At 36.9% G+C, this 20,370-nt stretch overlaps 1 protein-coding gene across 10 annotated transcripts in view; it reads right to left on the bottom strand.

The window, feature by feature from the left end:
* POC5 (POC5 centriolar protein) overlaps window positions 1-20,370 on the bottom strand; it is a 30,936-nt gene that overhangs the window by 2,696 nt on the left and 7,870 nt on the right. For 2 of the 10 annotated variants that reach the window (XM_072859845.1, XM_072859843.1), the window contains 8 exons: window positions 19,554-19,704; window positions 10,824-11,020; window positions 10,262-10,438; window positions 7,366-7,470; window positions 6,446-6,625; window positions 5,162-5,324; window positions 1,343-1,452; window positions 534-647 (listed from right to left, as the gene is read on the bottom strand). In XM_072859845.1, coding sequence (XP_072715946.1) covers window positions 534-647; window positions 1,343-1,452; window positions 5,162-5,324; window positions 6,446-6,625; window positions 7,366-7,470; window positions 10,262-10,438; window positions 10,824-11,020; window positions 19,554-19,704 — 1,197 coding nt within the window. Of the gene's footprint in view, window positions 1-533; window positions 648-1,342; window positions 1,453-5,161; window positions 5,325-6,445; window positions 6,626-7,365; window positions 7,471-10,261; window positions 10,439-10,823; window positions 11,021-13,226; window positions 13,410-19,553; window positions 19,705-20,370 lie in introns of those variants that run through there. The other 8 variants (XM_072859846.1, XM_072859844.1, XM_072859852.1 and 5 more) reach the window with 7 other exon arrangements.

Genomic DNA, 20,370 nt, shown 5'->3' with positions numbered 1-20,370 from the left:
AGCAGATACAAAAAAGCTTCCATGCAGTAAAATGCTGCATCTTTCTCTGACAGGTGGGAGCAAACTCTATCAGATGGGAAAAAGAAAGGAGAGCAATGCAGAAGACAATGGAGAAAAGTAAAAAGGACAGTTTAGCCACAAATACAGAAGAAAGAATAAGAGAGACATTTCAAACAGCAGGATGCTAAAGCAAAGCATATTCTTTCCAGAGCAAAATGGTATCATGTGAAACACCAATTGTTCCTCTTTCGCCGTACTTAAGTGTACACGTACTCTTCTATTCTTCATTTTGTCACATTTCCCTCCCCCCTCCCCCCCAAGCATTTAAAATTGCTCCTAACATAAATGTGTTTCTGTAACATGAATGACCATTTGTTGCAAGCTAGTGTCTTCACACAGCTATGTAAATTCTATGGCAGTTTCCTCAACTACGTACTTGTGTTGCTCTGAAAAAATGCGGAAATAATGACACCCAAACTAGTATTTGTTATAATTATGCCTTAAAAAAAAAAAAGTTAATTTTAGCATGTTACCAGTTTTTGAGTTGACACCACACCAGATCCTGCAGCTGTGCTAGTGACGATTACTGGAGAATCAGAATCTAGCCTGGTCTGAGAAGTGCTTGCATGACCCAGGTGGGTAGAAAACTGTGAATGAAACCAGAGTTTACAACGAATGAGTATAACTCTCTAGAAAATACAGTTTTACTCTTTAGGTAGTCAGGTTTTTTGACCACTCCAATTACTCTTCTAGATTTAACTTCTTTGCAGATATTTTATCTGTAGCTCTACTGTTTTCTGGCTAATTTAAAAATACTTGTCTAAAAATTGTAGAAACAGTGTGAGTAACATTTGATACTATTAGAATGAAAAATCAGGAAGAGAGGCAAGCACATCTCTGCTCTAACCTGTACTCTAGCAGGAAATTGTTTTACAGTGGCAATGTCTTCAGCATGACTCCATGGCAGGTCCAGAACAACCAAGCTACTGGATAATGATCTGGCTAAGCTGACATGACAAGACAATAAGCTGAGTTCCCTCAATGTCTACATGTTACACTTTAAAAAAAAAAAAGCTTCAAGTCAAGCCAGCTTTTCTTCTTTTCAGGTTATATTAAGCTCAGGGTTTTTTGCAAAAAACTTTTAACAGCTTTTTTCCAGATAGAACCTTAGAGAGCAAATTGTGCCTATTATAGTGACCTTGTCTTCATTAGTTTAATGCATTTTCATGAAAATAAAATTCCTTCAATTCATGGGCTATGGCTTTTATCTTTAAAAAGCTTCAACCGAGGAAGTTCACTTTTGTCACAAGCAAATACAGTTCTGTTCCAGCTACATGCTTACCATGTCTTCCAGCTGAAGAGCAGTTGCTGGTGGAGGTGGTGGTGAGGGGGGATTATATTGCGAAGGAGGTAGCCTTCCTGCAACGTTATCATTTCTCCTACTTCCTACATCTATTATTAGAAAGACAAAGTAATGGGATCAGCACATAATCTAGCAAGCCCTAAGGGGAAAAAAGAGATAAGTCACAGTAAAAATTTTACTATTCCTTCGGGATTTCTGTAAAATCTAATTAAAAGGATCAGCCTGTTCTTTATAGGTACATACATAAACATTCCTGTATTTGACCCTTTTCTTTTCAGATGCTTGGAAATAATATTTTCCAAGGGGCTTGTTTCTGTGTTATGCCTCAACATCCCTCTGGCACTTGTCACATACTTGTAGTGGAAAGAACTGAGGCACCCCGTACTGCTTGCCAATACTAAATCCAGTGAGCTGCTCGTATGCCAAGGGCCAAAATCCAGTTCAGGTAGAGAGCAGCAAAATACAGAAAGGCCATACTGGACTTCTGTGAGGGCATCAGATCCTTAAGGGGGCTCACTGTCAGTAAAGTAAAATGTTATTTTAACTTTCCTGAGAATGTACTGCAATTTCAAGGAGCCACAGATCATGCTCAGCAGCATCTCATCTCCACATACAATGGCTGGACGCTGCCCACATCCTGGCTGTAGGGCTGGGATGACCTATGGACGCCCTACAGCCCTCATCTCCCCCCACCAGATGGGTAAGCCTGAGCTTGCACAAAATCCATCCACGATTCTTTTGTCTCGCAATGCAGACATCCTGGGGACGTCAGATCTGCAGATCTAAGCCCAACTATCTTTTCCAAGCAGTTTCAGCCTTTTCCTTTAGAATACAAACTTCCTTAAAGGAAGCAGAGAGAGGTATTCTTATTTACTCTCCTATTTCTGAAGCGGATGATGCTAGCAGCAGTTCCAGGCCAAGGGAACTTTGCTCATTCCAGGTACTAGAGTGACACCATGTGGTAGTTGTGGTTTTGGGGTTTTTTTGGTTTGTTTTTCTCTTGAAGTGAGCAGGAAAAATGTAAGGAAGGTAGTTCAAATTGGTGCAATACTCAAAGATTTCAAGAGTGAAAGTATGCCAGATTATGCATTTTGTACATATATATGTACACATGCATTAAGCTTAAGCATAGACAGTACCAATGCATAGTTACAGACCAATCAGATTGATCTATGTTACCTAAAAAAGCAGTGTTAAGTTTTTTTTAAGTAAAAAGTCATGAATTCTTGTGGCTTCAATGTTCCTTATAATAAAAGGTTAAAAATAATGTAACAGTTGTTTTAATAAAATATTTTTAAAAAATCTGTCAGTAAATCAGCCAGATAGATTTTAGACCATCAACATTGACTCCAAATGTTATGGACCCATTAAGGTTATGATACTTGCACACTATTAATTAACCTACATTATAATGTATATTATATGTATGTTATTTGTATATTGTATCTATATTAAATGTACATTACAATAACCTAATAATAATAAATCTGTAAAGGGACTAAATTCTGCTTTTATTTCCAATGACAGTAGGTGGCACTGCAGTGTTCATATTAATATATAATCACTGACTGACTCTGGCACATTAAAGTTTTAATGTCCACAGATTACAGGACTAGAACAAATCACAATAATCATCTAATCTGATCTTTGAAGTCCCCTGATGTCCTGATCACTGTTCTGTTATACCTGAGGAAGAATGGAAATAAACGGTTGTACAACCGTATTAAATAATTATGTAACTAACTTTATTAAAAGCACCATCTGGCTGTAGCAAGAGATGGTGTGCTTGGGGCAGGGGAGAAAGTGGTATGAGAGGCAGTGGAAGAAGATGGCAGGCATGGGACCAAGGACAACAGAGACTGTGAGATGTTATGAAGCCTGATGAGGACTACAGTGACCACAGGAAATTAAAAAGTATAATGCTGGACACCCAAAAAGTTGGGTACAGACATCCCAGCGTTATCCAGCACAGCAAAATCTCTAGGTTCTGTGCCTGTGCAGAGTATCAGGTCCTGCTTCATAGTAAAAATCAAGAAAAAAGTTTGGTCCATGAAACCCAGGGGTTGGTCATGGCAGTTCTAGAGCTCAGTTTTCTTCATTTACTTCCTACTTACCCTCTTCTTTACAGGTTTACAGAAACAATGCTTTCCTATTTCACACCACTCAGTTACCCATCGTTATTTGGGAGACCCACTGCCTGTTGCATGTTTTTGAAAAACAAACCAACAAATATAAGATAAAGCTTCAAGAGAGAGTAGGTCTTAATTTACAACACAGTGAAAAATAATGTACTTCAGCAATGCCCTGTAACTTTATTCCCAAACTCAGTCTCTTCAAGAAATCATTCATTCTTTACCTTCCCCAAATACTGATCCTATGTTTTTACTAGCACACAGCTACTGCACTTAGCCAATGTCATATTCTAGTTTCCCAAGCAACTGCACAAATACTGTGTATGTTTAACAGGCTCAGACAGCTGGCTCAGGTAAGTATCCTCTTACACCTTCTTCAGGCTTTTATTTCCTCTTCACATCTACATTTTTTGGGATTAATTTCTCTGAAGTAGTTCAGAAACTTCTGGTATAAGATTGTTAAGTTTAACAATTTAAGTTAACTTGTCTAAGGCCATTAATAACTGCTTGCCAGTACAGCCAGTTGTTAAGCCATATGTACAGCTGTGACACTTTGGCTGGCATAGCTATTTTCTCTTTCATGTAGACTGCTGCACCAGCATGATTATGCTCCTACTGCTATAGACTGTCTCACTGAGTGGGTGATTTCATTACATCAGTATGGGGTGTGCTGCTCTTCCCTGTGGAGCTGCACAAGTTTTATGAGTGTGCTGAGGAGGAATTAGGCATAGCAGGAGTGAAAGGGTTAACAAGACTGAAGTACTGAGAGTTTGGGTTATGCCTGAGGGAAGGAGGCTGTGCGTCAGGAGTAGGAGTGGACAGCATTGGAGAGAGATAAGGCGAACTCCTGATTTTTTGTTGCGAAGAAAGGAACTGCAAAGTTGCAAAAAGATAGCCAATTGTATTAGCTGAAGGAACGCATGAAGGACGTGTGAACAAGACATATAAACCAATAAGAGTTCTCTCAGTAGCGCATGTACAAACAATTAGAAAGTATATAAGCCATGTAATAGTTCAATAAAGGGTCTTCGATTTACCCCTCGATCGGAGTCCGTGCATCAATCCGCTACAGTGTGCTGCTGATACAATTATACTGGTGTTTCCTGTTCTGGCACAGAACTCCAACTAAATACAGAACCTGGGAGATGTACTTGCCCTTTTTGCATTAAAAGGCAAGATTAAGAAAGAAGGAAGAACTGTCTGGGAAAAGCAGATTCACTGCACACTGAGATTCCAGAGAACAGAGGAGGGTTTTCCAGGATTTTCCTCTCGCCCCACTATTACCCAGAACTCTGTCAGCACCCAGGTTTATCTTCTACAGTATTTTAAGAAGTTTGCCATCCCTGGCTTCTGGTTCTGCCTTCAGTTGCAGGTTACCACCCTCACAGCAAGGCAGGATGAAGAGAACATGTTCCGCCTTTCAAATACAGCAGTACAAAGTTCAGCATCAGCATATTTCTCAACATATTCAACAGGACTTTTTAAAGCAGGAAGTTTGATAACTCTGTATTGCCACAAGTCCTCATATTAAAATAAATTAAAAAAAAACCAAAACAAAAAACAACTGAAAAGGGAGAAACCTTTAAAACAAACAAAAAACCCCAAACAAACAAACACAACAAAACCGCACCCACACTATCAGATTACAGTTGCTTTTTACACTGACCAGGATCTGTCTTACTGTCCTTGCCCTGAAACATGGTCATTGCTTCCAGATTCAAAGCACATACACCACGCATAAAGGCTTTCTTCATGGTGTCTTCATACTGTTCTCTTTCACTGTGCAGTCGCAGAATCTCAGCTTTTGTCTGTTCCAAAGTAGCAGTTAGCTACAAAAGAGAATAAGGAAACAACTGTCTTGTACTTGTGAATGCAAACTATGAACATATTCCTCAGTTACCTTTAAAAGTCACTTACTACTTTTACAAAGATAGGCATTTTCACTTCAGAATCTCTGGTTCACCAGACATGAACAGCAACCTGTTATTTCTTTGTACTACAGCACGTTATTTGTACTAGAGCACACCAAGGACAAGAGTGCATTCAAAAGGACTGTCAGACCCTATCTAACCAGCTAAGCAGAAATCTATCTTGCAAGTTTTTGTCTTTTAGAAGTTAGGCACCTGGCACAAGCTAGATTTCTGCAGGTACATAGATTCACTCAATAGAAGAATAAGTGTTCCCAGAAAACTATTTAAGCATTGAGTGAATTGTCATCAGCAATCTCTCTTTTCTTGCTACTGTAAAAAACCCAAAATGCTGAGAAAAGACAGACCAAGTTACCTTTGTAACTCACTACTTGCTGTTTTTGTGCTGGTAAACCACATTTGGTAAGCCTGTTCTTAAAATTCTAGGTTTAATTTCTTGTTAAAATACAAATCTTTTAAAATGTCTCTTTTAAAACTTTACTTACTGTGCACCAATGCATACGTTGATAACTTCACCTTAAGCTCTGAAAATTCTTTAACAAGCTTAATTGGCAAGTTAAAGCCAAAACCAAACTTAAATTCAGCCTTTAACAGAGCAGCTGTTATAGGAAAAAATATTGTACTCATCATGATCATTCATAATAATAATGGTCTTCTATTTCCATTGTCTTCTTCAGTAAGACCTCAAAATGCATAGCCAATATTAACAGCATGCTCTTAGAAAACAAATACCATCCCTATTGGTGGGCAGAGATTTGTCTTGTTTCAGGAAGAGTCCAATTTACTTCACCTGTGTGTGCAGATCAGCAACATTTTACATCAGATGCAGGGGGGGGAAAAAAAAAGTCACAGCTAGAAACCAGAGTAGAGATCTTCAGTCTCCTCAGATCTTGTGTACTTGCAGCTCTGTTCTGCTGGAAAGTCCTCATGTTTTCCAAGTTTGCTGAGAAAGAAATACTTTGGAGGGATGGGGGTGCGGGAGTGAAGGAGAGAAAGAATTAAAAAAAGAAACCTTATTTTACCTCTGCAATTTTGGCTTCATAATCATTGGTGAGCTGAACACAGACATCTTCTGCCCTTAACTGACAGGCTTTTGCTACTTTTTCTTTCCATTTTTCTTCGCTAAGAGCGCGCCATGCTGCCCATACTTTCTTCATCAAAGCTGTCCGGAATTGTCTGTCTGCTATTCTATTTGCATATTCCTTAGGAGACAAATATAACCATATCATATGCAAGTTCCTAAAAATTTAAGTACTCAAGAGAGTGTGGTTTATTGTTTTATGACTTATTACATAGACCACACTAAGAATGCCTAAACTGAGTTACATGTGCCACAGTGAAGTGGTACACAACATAGCATCAGCAGCTCAGTGTTTCTTCCTGCACACGTCATGGAGTGTTACTGTCCCCAGTACGAGAAACCATATTTGCAAACTCCTAGGTTACACAAAGGTTACTCTTAGGTTATAGGTTAGCTTAATGACACTTAAATGACAACCTCACATATATGGTGTAACCATGCATGTGTGAAGTTTTGGCAATGTGAGAAAAGAGGGCAGCTGAAGTTTTAATTGTGAAAGTGGTTTCTCCAAAAAATGTGATGCTGTATCACATGACTGTTCAAATGCAATGTGTTTGAAATTTAGATAGAGATTCCCCCAGTGCGTACTTCAAAATGCAGATACTGTACACCACGTGAGCTGATCACAGTAATTGGGGCAATATAAGACAAGTATAGGTTTGATTTTTTCCCCATCCCAGAGAGTATTCCGACAGCAGCATTCTTTTTAGAATTGATGTTTTCAAACTGTTAGCTGACATTGTCAAACACATCAATATAGAACACTGTCATTTCTTCAAATGGTAGCAGGAACTGCAGCAACTCTGACCCTTTTGAGTCCAGAGGTTTCATTTGCATTGCATTTTTATTTTGCACACATACCTCTTGTTTGGCTTTAATGTGCTGAATCCGCCACAGTGTAAACTTTCTCATCAACTCTATTCTCTCCTTTTGCCTCTCTAATGCTTGGGTCAAGCTAGTAATCACCTGCAAAAATATTTATTAATGCTATTTCAATAGCGACGACCTTTGTAAAGACAAATAGAATGTACTTTATGCATCTGTTATTTTTCAGTTAAAGCATTTGCTTTTAACAGATGCTTTCTACTAAGTCTTCCCTATAGTCTAATCAAGTAGGAAATAATAATCAGAGTTCAAATCAGGAGTAAAATTCCTGTGGCGTCAACACTCAGACTGCGGCACTTAAACACTTTCACTGTGTAGCTCTAGGAAAAATTCAGCTGACTTGTTTTTTCATCCTACATCTGCAGGCTTCTGTGCTACTTTCTAATAATTAAATGTTACTGTAGTATAAGGTCAGAAGAATCACTTATTTGCAAAGACAATTTTGATCAATCAGGAACACTTATATTAAAAGTTTGCTTTACTGCATTATTAATTAACTGAAGTGTAAAGAAACGATTTATCTGCAGAAAGCTTATTCAATTTTCTGAACAGAATAAACAAGCTAAGGAGTTGCTAAGAACTGGAAAAATCTGATTAAGAATTGTTATTCTCTTCAAAAGATCTCATGAAATATATCATATAGGCCTACAGCAATCAAAACATTTGAGAGGCAAAGTGGCCTGCTGGACAGAGAATGCACCTAGGGACTTTTACCACCAACTTCTAAATACGTTTTAATTAGCATACAGAAACAGCTGAGGTTCCCAGATTAAAAATTAGGCCAGGCATGATGCACATTGGGTACACCAAATCACTGAGTATTTATCTATATTTTTTCCCACCTCCTTAAGCTAGATTCTGCCATCCGTCACATGTGAGCAACTCCAATGGGCAACAGTGACAAACATTGGGACACCCTTGGGAGTAACTCAAAGTTATTTTAACTACTGCATAAATATTGCGAAGAACAATGCTTTATGATGTTATATGCTAACATATGTTAATATGTTATGCTGCATATGTTATGTGCAATAACTATTGAACATACATTAATGAAATGAATCATACTTAAAATAAATTTACCCTTAAATCAACAAGAGTTATCTAGCAAATAGTACAAAACTCCTATTTTGTTTCAGTACAAAATTTCATACAAACCGTTTCAGTCAATCTTCAGAATGTTTAATGAACTATTACTAGACAAAAGCTTGGTTTCTTTAAGGTGTTCAAAATATGGATGTCAGAAACAAATAAAGGTCAATTTGATACATCTGAAGTAATTTAAAGCTGATCCATCTCTATTTTTAAGAATGAATTCTTCATAATACTGTATTTTAATAAATCTAGAATAAGCTACTTTTCTCTGCTTATATATGACTAATTCTAACTTTTTGCAGTTTCAGAATAACTTAATAGTCTCAGCTATATAAATAACAATGAATTTATTTAAAATCAGAAGTAAATTTGCATAAACTGTCAACAAATCAATAAGAAAATAGAAAGCAAAGGAAATGAATGTAATAATTAATTACTTTTGTGGAAAAAGTGTCATGTACGAACATAAAACACCAGCTTTAGATGCTGCATACCTGTTAATACACACTAGAAGTCTTAGCCTAAATCCATGTTTGTTAATTAGTATATTTTTGTCATTAAAAAACATTTGTGAGATTTCCAGTGTGAAAACAAGAATCTACGGTATTCATAATATTTGTGAGGCTGATTGACTTTGGGTTATGCCCATGTCAGAATACAGCAGTTTTGGTAAATATGGTGTGATACATGGAAGCACTGCCACCTACCGTTAAATCAAATAATTTTCTTATTTTCTAAAAACCAATTTTTTTTGGAAACAGAACTATAAAATTGGCTGAATAAATAATTTCTTTAGTAGCAGAAAAAAAATACTGCTTTCAAAGTATCATTGAGAATTATAGTGCATTAAACATGAGTGACACACAATGCTATCCAACAGAATTAGATATGTTTCAATGATATACACTGAAATAACTGTGGTTCTGCACATATGTACTAGTTAAATGATATTATACTAATCCTATTCTTGTAATGTTACAACATTTATATTTGCTTGGTCTGTAAGATTAGAGAGTTTTCCAAATGGATGAAGAACAACATCTTCCTCCATATTTTAACTCCCTCAATAGGCATTTAAAAAAAAAAAAAAAGGTTAATAGGAATTAAAAACCAAAACTCCATTAAGTGTTCTCAAGTAGGTGGTTAAAAATTCAGGATAGCAATAAGAGGATTCAATTACATTATGTGATTGCAGGGATGCCAAAATTTTATATCCATTTCCACAATTCTACTTAATTTTGAACTTGTTGATATTGTTGATAGCAGAAAAGCGTAACTCAGAGACCTCAAATGTACAAACCTAAGAATTTGTACAAATGTAGAATTCCTAAAATTTCTACATTCGTACAAATAAGAATAAGAAAATAGAGACTCTTTAACATGTGGAAGACTGATGCTCATTCAAAATTCAAGAAAACCAATTCAATTGGTTTTCCAAAAATTAAAGGCTTTTAAAGTGTAAGAGCTAACAGACTCATCTAAGCCAGCGTGACCTTCATGAAACAAATAAGGAACAACGATAGACCCTAGATTTAAGAAGCAAACAATGCAAAATATGTACATAAAACATGTTAAATTTCCATTGTTAGTATGGACAATATTATTAGCAAACATTATTCTTTTTCTACTATACAGTCTAAATATATTATTTATTTCTCTACATTACTTGCTGCAAGTAACAATAACAATTCTGTTATTCAAAGAGACAGACCCAAAAATTCAGTGTGGATATTTTTAAAAAGAGAGGAACTGTTGAATTATTAAATTGAACTACTACCTCATCTTTTCTGCCAATAGAGATTTCGTAAGTATGTAGCAACTCCTTCAGGTTTTCCATCTCATTGCTCAATTGCCTCACATGTGCAGCATGTTTCTCTTTTTCTTGTCTCATTTGAAGCTGGTGATGTTCGATCAAACTAAGCTTCCATTTTCTCAATTCAGTCAGAACATTTGTCTGAAAAGTTAAAGGGATGCCAGTAGTGCAATTAGCAAAATTATTCCCTCCTCCCTAATCTTTTAATCTTAAAACACTTAGCAATTAAGGAGACATGAATATTTACAGTGTTGCCCTCATTTACACAGGCTGTTTATATCTATAAATATTACCAGACATAATGAACTATTGAATGATAATAACTGAACATCCCTAATGGAGAAAGTTATTCCAAAACTCTTGAAACAAGATATTCTAATGCTTATACGCAATATGCAACAACCACCTATAAGAAAACCACCATTTCCCAGTGCAATAACACCACAACTTTTCCTGCACCCTCACTTATTCTACAACACACTGACATCTGTATATGATTTTTAAGGATTCCATACAAAATAAATACCTTAAGACTTCCACTCCAGAGATCAAGTATGTTTTCTATTTGAGTTATTTTTTCATCGGGTAAAGTTAATTCGGTCGTTATGGTTTCGTTGATTTCTCTTGGACCACGTGTGGACCCTTGTGAAGAAGTCTCTTCTGAAAGAACAGGGCAAAGTCTTTCCATATTGGCCTCAGAAGGCTCCTTCATGGATATTAAGACTAATAATAAAACAGAGAATAAAGATTGACACTGTGGAAAGGCTAACTGGTCTGCATTCTGGATAGAAGTTAAAATTAGGCATTAAAAAATTCCCCAAACCCCAAAATGTTTATGCCATCAGAAACCTCCTTTCTCCATGTAAAACAAACAAACCAATTCAAATATATGCTTCTAAGATACAAGTACATTTCAACCAACAGTCATATTGTAACATTAGTCAAATCAAAACTACTGCTCCCTTAAAGCACAGAATCTTTTAATATCATTTCATGTTAAAGAGGATGCTCACAGCAAGTACCAAAAAAATAGCATTACCACAAACAAAAAGCATCTCTCTCAGTAAAGACTTCTTGTCGGTTAACATCTCAGATCAAAAATCTAAAAACTTTTGCCATTTTCCTTAATGAGACTGTAAACTCCTGAGGCCAGGGGCCTTCCCTTGTGCATTCGCAACGCGACCTGTGTGTGTATTTCAATGTTGGTATGCATCTGCATACATTTTCCTTACAGCTTTTAATTTGCTCATCTAATTAGATTTTAAACTCTTTGAGAAGGGAAATATCTACTATGAATTTATAGAATGCCTTACACAATAAGGCCTCCCTTTCAGGTGGTGTGGTGTGCTGGTTTTGGCTGGGATAGAGTTAATTTTCCTCATAGTAGCTAGTATGAGACTATGTCTTGGATTTGTGCTGGAAACAGTGTTGAGAACACAGGGACATTTTAGCTATTGTTACAGTTAAACAAATATTGTTATTGTTACAGTTAGCTATTGTACAGTTAAACATTTAGCTATGTTTAAGCTGAGCAGTGATTACACAGAGTCAAGGCCTTTTCTGCTTCTCACCCCACCCCACCAGCGAGTAGGCCGGGGGTGCACAAGGAGTTGGGAGGGGACACAGCCGGGACAGCTGACCCCAGCTGGCCAAAGGGCTATTCCATACCATATGGCATCATGCTCAGTATATAAAGCTGGGGGATGAAGAAGGAAGGGGAGACGTTTGGAGTGATGGCGCTCCTCTTCCCAAGTAACTGTTGGAGCCCTGCTTTCCTGGAGATGGCTGAACACCTGCCTGCCCATGGGAAGGAATGAATGAATTCCTTGTTTTGCTTTGCTTGTGTGCGCAGCTTTTGCTTTCCCTATTAAACTGTCTTTATCTCAACCCACGAGTTTTCTCACTTTTACCCTTCCGATTCTCTCCCCCATCCCACCGGGGGGGGAGCAAGCAAGTGGCTGTGTGATGCTTAGTTGCCAGCTGGGGTTAAACCATGACATGTGGCTTAACTACCACTGCAATAAAAATAAATCCATGCCCAGAAACTAATGGGCATGTATTTGAGTTGCAGCTGATGGGAAGAAAAAAATGAGCTAAGAATAAAGAATTTAATACTTAAGTAAGCACAGGAAATTAAATATTGTTTCATATTTAGCTACTCCTCACAGAAAATCCGTTATTTGAGTTGACAGCTGAATAAAAAATTTGGAAAAGAGGGATTAGCAGATCCCTGGTATTAATAACAATCAGGACAACTTCAAAAGAATACTCTCCTCCTTTCATAAATGGAGAGAGGAAACCACCAACATTTTAGTCTTCATTTCTGAAAACAAATATTGTCTGTACAATTGGTTTCATAGTGGATGGGTACTGTTTTTTGGCACAAGCATATAGAGATAAGCTTAACTGTTTGTCACAAAGCAGTATTTTCAGTGGACATTGGAAAAATATGTTTCTAACTTATTCAAGACTGAGCCTGATGGTTGACACTGTTTTACAGTTACTGTCACTGTTAGGTCTCCTGTCCAAAGGAAGTGTGAAGACCTGTCTGGCTAATACTGTCCCCATGAAGTGGGCCAAATTGCAACTACTACACTCATGCTCCAAAACAAGAGGGAAATAAGGAAGAACTGTGATGCAGAGGCAGTTACAACTGCTTTTTGGTGTTTCTCCCAAGGTCATATACAACTACACATCATAAAATTAACATCAGCTTGAGGTAAAGAAGCCTCATCTAACACACCATTTCTCTAGACTAAATTCCCTACCCCATTACATAAACAGATTATTAAACAGATTATTCCCAATCACATCAGTATATTAAGATCAGGCTCTAGCTTTTTGTCATTGTTTCTCCTGAAAATGAGAGAAGCATTGCTTAGCTAATGGCAGAATTTCATTGCTTGTAAAGATCTCAAAAAAATATGACCTGCTAGATAGATGACCCAGACTACTTGAAATACATCTAACTTCACTGACGAAGAATCTGGCTGGCCTTTCACAATATAAAATATTTGGCAGTGTTACTGTTGTCAAGTATTCCCAGTTCTGTCCTTCACCACTTGTTCCCATTCCTGCATGTCGTGGTGTTCTTCCTTCAATTGTGACGTTGCTGTAAAATGCGTGAATGTTTATTTTCATTTTTGAACTTTTATTATTTGCTTGGATGACAAAGATACCCAACTTACACAGCACAGTTTGCAAGATATTTACAAATAAAAAACCAGAACAAAATGTAACCAATAAAAACAGGATATTAAGCTAGACCGACAACTGCCATAGTCCGAGATCGTAGTATTAAAAGTCCATCACTCTCCTCCCCTTAATCCTCCTTACATACAGATTATCCTAACTCAGCTTCCATTTTTCTTATTTACCATAGGACGCATCCTTCACTGAATCCACTCAGTGTATCTGTTACATGTTTATATCATCATCCGATGTAATTTACCTTGGCCTTCCAGTATTGCCATAATTTTCTAGTTGTATACATATTAATTTCTTTCTTATTCCTAATTCTCTCTTTCTGTCACCTCTGTTCCTTCCACTGCATTACATTATGCCATTCAGTTACAGTGCACTAAGGTACCAAGAACATGGAACTATTTGGATATGATAAAGTATAAAAATGTACTTCATTAAATAATCCCCACATGCATTTACTCCAACAAATCTCTAGACCGTATTCTTGTTTATAGTAGAGGTAATGAAATTAGCTGTTTTTCCAGATGTCTGTTATCCCAATACTTCTGGGGTTTTTTTTTCTGTGTTCCTCTAGTATCTGACTTCTTCTGCTTTTATTAAGTAAATAAGCTCTGACAGACTGTTCTCACACATGATCTGCTATCAGTGGCCCAAGGTGAGGGTAGCAATTTGCTAAAATATATAGTTTTTTTAAAAAATCTCCTCAGAAGTTTAATGGATCAATTCTGAGGACTGCTGGCCTGAAGAGAAGGAATTTTCCCACTGTTTGGGTCTGAGTCATCATTACACATCTTTGCTACAAATAATTTACTGCTCCAGTCTTAGTCATTGTCAAATTTAATCAACTAAACTGGCAACGAGAACAGGAAAGTAAGTTTTAGGTTTCAAAGTTTAAAAAGCATTTGGACATTGAATTGAATAGTATGGCATGTTTTATTCCAATTATTTTTCTTATTTGACTGGAAGCTTTTAGTGAAGATATTATGTATAATTAAATTTACTGCAACAAATAGAGCTTACCAGTAATTAGACTTCTACTGTCATAGTGGAAATATTCACTTCAGTTTCAAAAACCTGACGAGAAAGTCAAAATGCCAGACCAAAGAATGCTCCACAAAGAGAACTTCATTTCAGAAGGCATCACATGGCATCGGAAACTCTCTTGGTCTCAATATCAACATCATGTGGAGAAGGGGAAAAAAACACTGCAAGCTTGAGCAGCTCTGCAGAAGAGCAAACTTTCAGGTATTAGCTACATACCCAGCACAGATGTGCATTTTCTTTTACAAAGTTATAGAACACTACCCTAATAATTTATGACTTTGTTATTTTAACACAGCAACAGCATTAGAGCTGGACAGGGAAAGAACAAATGTCAAAGAGCCTGATTTTTAGTATGAGTATGTAGCTATGCCAAAAGAATGGAGCTAAACAAAAAAATTAACTGCCCTTCAGAAACAACTTGCTAATCTATCCTACCTGATCAGTATCAGAGGTATAGTATTGAACTTGAATTTAACTACTTTCTCACTGTTCATCCAAAGTCTTGTTATTAGTATCAGGAAAAAAAGAAAGGTATTCTGAGGCCATTAACACTGTGGCAAACACCACTCAAATATGCAATCACCCTTGATCAGTACTAGAGGTTATATAGAAGAGCTGGACAGATTTTGGTCAGATCGTTTTCTAAAAGCTGAAATAACCTTGTTTTTACAACTAGATTGTTTCAAGCTCTGTCTCAAGCAGATATAAGACACATCCTTCCTAGATGGACAGGATGTAGTGACATTTTGAGCAGCAAACCTATGTTTTGATAAAGCAGCAAAGCACCAGAGGTTTATTTATAGTGTGTAGTTAATAGAAGCATGATGGGCTGTGTAAATGGTCTTCTTGCTCCAGACCCCAAGAAGATCAAGAGCACCTTCTTTACTGTTTTTATTTTCAAAATGAAAAAAAATTGGTTAAAAGACAAATTGTGTTTTGCAAGGTGTTGCCCTTTGCAAAGATAATAAATATCTGAGTGTCTGTAACTGACAGGAACATGCAGCTCCTTGTCATAAGCAATACATAAAATTACAATGCAAAATTTTGATCACCATCAAGCATAAGAGCATTTCTTTCCTCTGTCCCATGACAATTAACTACAGCTTGCAAATGACTATTCTTATTTGGTAATACCAAGCATATTAAAAGATAACTCTATTCAAATATTTCAAGAGAAGTAACAATGGAATGGAAATTTGTCCTCTCACTTCTATTGCACACCTTTAGGCAGTAAAAAGGAACAAAGACTTCATAGGCTACATGTTTGGCCCCAGGGAAAGAAAAAAAAAAAGTAAGCGCATAACCCCTCTCACAGAGTTAAAGAGAGACAGCAGACAGTGCTGGCTAAAATATTATCTTCAGACAAAGTTGATTGAAAATGGAGTATACAGTCACCTACCTCCAAAAAAAGCCAAGCCTAGTGTTTCCATTCTGATCTTCTTATGAATGGCAGTATCATACACCACAAATATTCCCTTACAAAACAATGTTCCACTCAAACTGGGAGACAAAACTTCAAGCAGAGAGAGCACTGGGGACAAGAGCTGAACTGGGATTTGCTCCATAATATAATTCCACATAGTTGGGTTTTAAATGTTCTGCTCTCCTTCTAAGAACAACTTCGCAGGCTGAGAAACGCTTCTAGCAGCTCACCTGAACTACTCTACAATTCAAGAGTTTTGCAAGTGTATTTGAATCCCGAATCTGCTACTGTGACTGGTCAACAGCCTGCTACAATGGGAGAAGATTCAGAGGAGATGAGTGCTATGCTCATGAAGCCTAGGGAAGAATATAGGGAGTGACCACAGCTGTTGTAAAGAAGGCTGAACTTAACACAGGGAGGGGCAGAAGGTGGTCTTTGTTCTTCATAAATAGCTGTTCCAGTTGAGTGGGTCAACTGGTTAAGTGGCCTTAGTTAATCAAGCAGTGTGAATGCATTCCTGTGCTAGTCAGACAAGCAAGCAGGAAGCATTTGGCTCAACTCAACGCGTAAAAACTGAGCAACCAGCAAAATGAACTTTCAACAGAGCATTGCACTTGAGCTGTCTTTAATCCACATGGTCCTTCCCAGGAACTGGGGACGATCAGTGTCATGATAGAGACCAGTAACAGGAATCATATTTGTATTGTGATCTAACTGTAACTGTAATTACAATTACTCTACCATGCTGTGACTGCTCACCAAGTCCTGCTCAGATTTTGGCTAACACACAGCTCAAGCTAAGGCCTGATGTATCCTGGGAGTAGTGCCATTTGGATCAAGGCAAGTACAACATGTAGGCAGGCCATGATGGACAGAAGGGCTAAAGGTCATTAGGCAGCAGTTATCACCTGCAGCTTGCTGTCTCCTGCAGCCATAATCCTTGCACACTGATTTTCTGGCAGTTCCTTCAGAATCCACTAATTTACAGGAATAGTATAGACCAAACTTCCAATCTGGAAGTATAAATACGTCAGCTTACTCAAAAAGCTTTTGAAACCCATCCAACAGCAGCCAGACTGCTGAGGCTTTTGTGCTTCTGGATGTGATACAGAGGAGGCCTGCACCCTGATGGAGGAGGAAGGATGAGCACTCCCTCTGTCAGTTAGGCAACTATTTTGCTCACAGGGGTGTGAGCTATGAGTTGCAAGTTATGAACTGGAGAACTTGTGAGTTAGAAACCTAATGAATTAAGGGATGAATTAGTGAATTCACATGTTAAACTAGTCTATACAAAGGGATGAATCAGTGAATTCACATGTTAAACTAGTCTATACAAAGGGGATTGAGCCCTTGTTTGATATGTTTGTTTTCTTTCCTATTGAGCTCAGAAAATAAAGTTTAATTTACAGAGTATGCCAATCTGTAAATCTGAGAGATCCAAACAGACCGTGATATGTGCTTGCATTGCAATTTCAGTATATTGCTCTATTACTCTGCTAAATCAAGATCCAATGAAACAGCAAATATCTTCAGACAAGTAAACTGGTATTAGAAAACTAAACCCTCCTCGTGTGCAACATCTAAAAGAACCTGGTCAGAGAGTATTGGACTCTTGACAGTAGCCACAGAATGTTCTTTGTCTGTGGAAATCACAGACAGTTTAAATGTCACCTTTAGTTGAATCTCTCAGACTGCAATTTTTGGTACCTCAACCTGATACAACAGATGAGGATGTTTTATTCCCCCAATCAAAACATTTTGTATCATAATTTTTTAAACCCCAAGCAACTGCTTTCATTCTAGGAGTTGCAGAAATACCTCTTACTATGGTGGATTTTTTTCTACAATGTTTGACTGTTCAAAAACAATTGCCATAGTACAAAATACCAGCAGCTTCTATTGATCTGATTACTTATGCAACTTGGTACAACTCCCACACAGGACATAATTACACTGGATCAAGTTAATAACCTTCAATATGTAAAAATCAAAATGCAAAGGCTGCACTTGAAACTTTTCTGTTGGCAGAAGTTTTTCTAACATTATTCACATTCTAGTTCCAGATCTACTGCCATTACAGAATATTCTCTCTCTCCAAATATCTATTCTCATGCTTTCAATGAACCCCAAATCATGCCTTCTACATTTCCTATGGCAGTCTGATACTCAGAAGAACAGCCACACTAATTCTGCATGGGGAGAAATTACAGATATGATGTCCTTAAGGACTAAGATTCTCCATTAGTTTATAAAAATGATAAAACATTTCTCCTTATGGTATACTGGAAAGAGAGGTATTGGCTTGGGTGTCTGAACATACCTAAACTCCACTGCACAGACTCATTGTAGAAGGATACAGAGTGTAACCAATACCACAACTCTCACTTTATCACATTCCTTATTTTAAGAGCCTGTTTTTAGATAATTTTTTGGTATATAGTATTAACATGAGTTAACTAAATGGTAATTGACAGCTTACTAAGGCTGCATTATATTCCAGTGAAAACTCCACACAATTTAAGAAGACAGATTTCTTTTTCCTCATGGTTCTTTTTCTAATATGAAATAAACAACTTTCAATGTCTATATTGCCCTTTGCAATCGCACTGGGAAATTCCTGCTAGCAGAGTTACTTAGCTCTGATCAGCATGGCCAAGATTTCTTGCATATATTAGCCATGAACGACATTTACTCCAAGACAACGATTAGCACCAGATTTACACAGCACTTCAAGGCTGCTTAGTCTCTAGTAGTAAAATTATCTACACATTTTACACCACATGCTCCTCTAAATAGTAGAGATAAACCCATCTTCAAGGGTCACAAAAAGAGGACTGAAGAGAAAATTGTAGGTAAATATTTTTATAATGAAACAGCATGATAAAGAATAGAAGTTAGTTTAAAGTTAGTTCTTCCTGATTAAGCTAAACTCCCTAGTAAAGAAATAATGCAGGTATGATTGTTTACTATTTCTTCTGAAGCAAAATTAACAGAGCTTTCTCAATCTAACTGCTAGTGACAAAAGCAAACAACATATAACCATAAATACCAGTGTCACTGGTGCATCACAAGACATTAAGTTTATACAGTCCTAAATACCAAGTAATAAAGTAAAACTAGAATGGAGTGATTGAACTAAAAGAGCAAGAATGACATTCACGTAGTGACATGATTAGTCATTACACAAAGCCATTTTAAGGCAACTCTTACTTCCAAATAATCATATTTTAAATACTCATTTATCTATCATGGCAGCACAAGTATGAGCAAAAACAGTTGTGACCTGTCAAGTTTTGATGAAGTATACTACAAGTAAGGGCACCCCTTTTTGCATTATTACACCAACCACTTTAAACATGTGCATCATAAAACACAGAGAACTGTCAGCACATCAGTACTATCATCTGAAAGCGATGTCAGAAAGAGAACCCTTCAGTGAATATACCTTCCTAAATTTCTTGTTGTGCAAAATGTAAATGTACTATATATGAGTTACGTATATTTTTCAAACAGAAGTTATAGAAAACTTCAGTCAAAAAAGTTATATCATTGTTCTTGCAAGCTCAAGCATAGGTTTGCACATACCACCTGGAGTCTTACGGTGAATGGCATCATCTGTTACACTTGAAAATCTGCCACCTGCTCTCAGTTCTGAAGCAGGTTCTGACCACTTCGAGACACACTGTTCAAACTTCGGAGTCACTAAAGCATAACGAAGCAGCTCTTCATATTCATCCTGTCACAAAGTGATGACAAATAATTATAAAACTACAATTATATTTCTAAAAACGAGGTATATGTAGGAAGGAGTGGAAATAGGTTTTGATAATTTTTGACAGGTTTATTATTAGTAGTAGTATTATGGTGAAAACTAAGAGGATTTCCCTTAAAGTTGCAAAAGCCAGCTGTTTTCCTACCATGACCATAATAATTTATCTTTCTCTTGTTTCATGTTCACGTTCATTCCAATTACAACTAGATGCACTGTAATAGTTACACAGAAAGACTTCGCTAGATGCCAGAACTGGACACTATAATAGGCACCGTAAACAAAAACATGAACTAAAAAAAAAGTTCCAGATCATGTAAGCTATTAATCACTTGATACTATTTCTAAGCATTACTATTACTGCAAAGAAAAGTATGTATTTCTATAGCCATGATAAAGATGCTACTGAACACAGTCACATTTCGCATTCCATAACATTACAATTTCTTCGGTGGGAGTTCTAAAGCCAATCATCAAAAGACATTTGATTATCCAGTATTGGCTTTAAATTATATATAATTATTCTCACCTTATATTACGCATTTTTTAAATTACACAGCTATAGGGAATATGTATATATAACTAATATAAAAGCTTTCCTGTTAAAAAGGTATAAACCAATCTAACTGGTAT

Source organism: Ciconia boyciana, chromosome 4 (genome assembly GCF_034638445.1).
Source record: "Ciconia boyciana chromosome 4, ASM3463844v1, whole genome shotgun sequence".
Classification (NCBI taxonomy): Eukaryota; Metazoa; Chordata; class Aves; order Ciconiiformes; family Ciconiidae; genus Ciconia; species Ciconia boyciana.
Note: the sequence above shows the minus strand (reverse complement) of the source record. Positions and strands in the feature narration are given on the sequence as shown.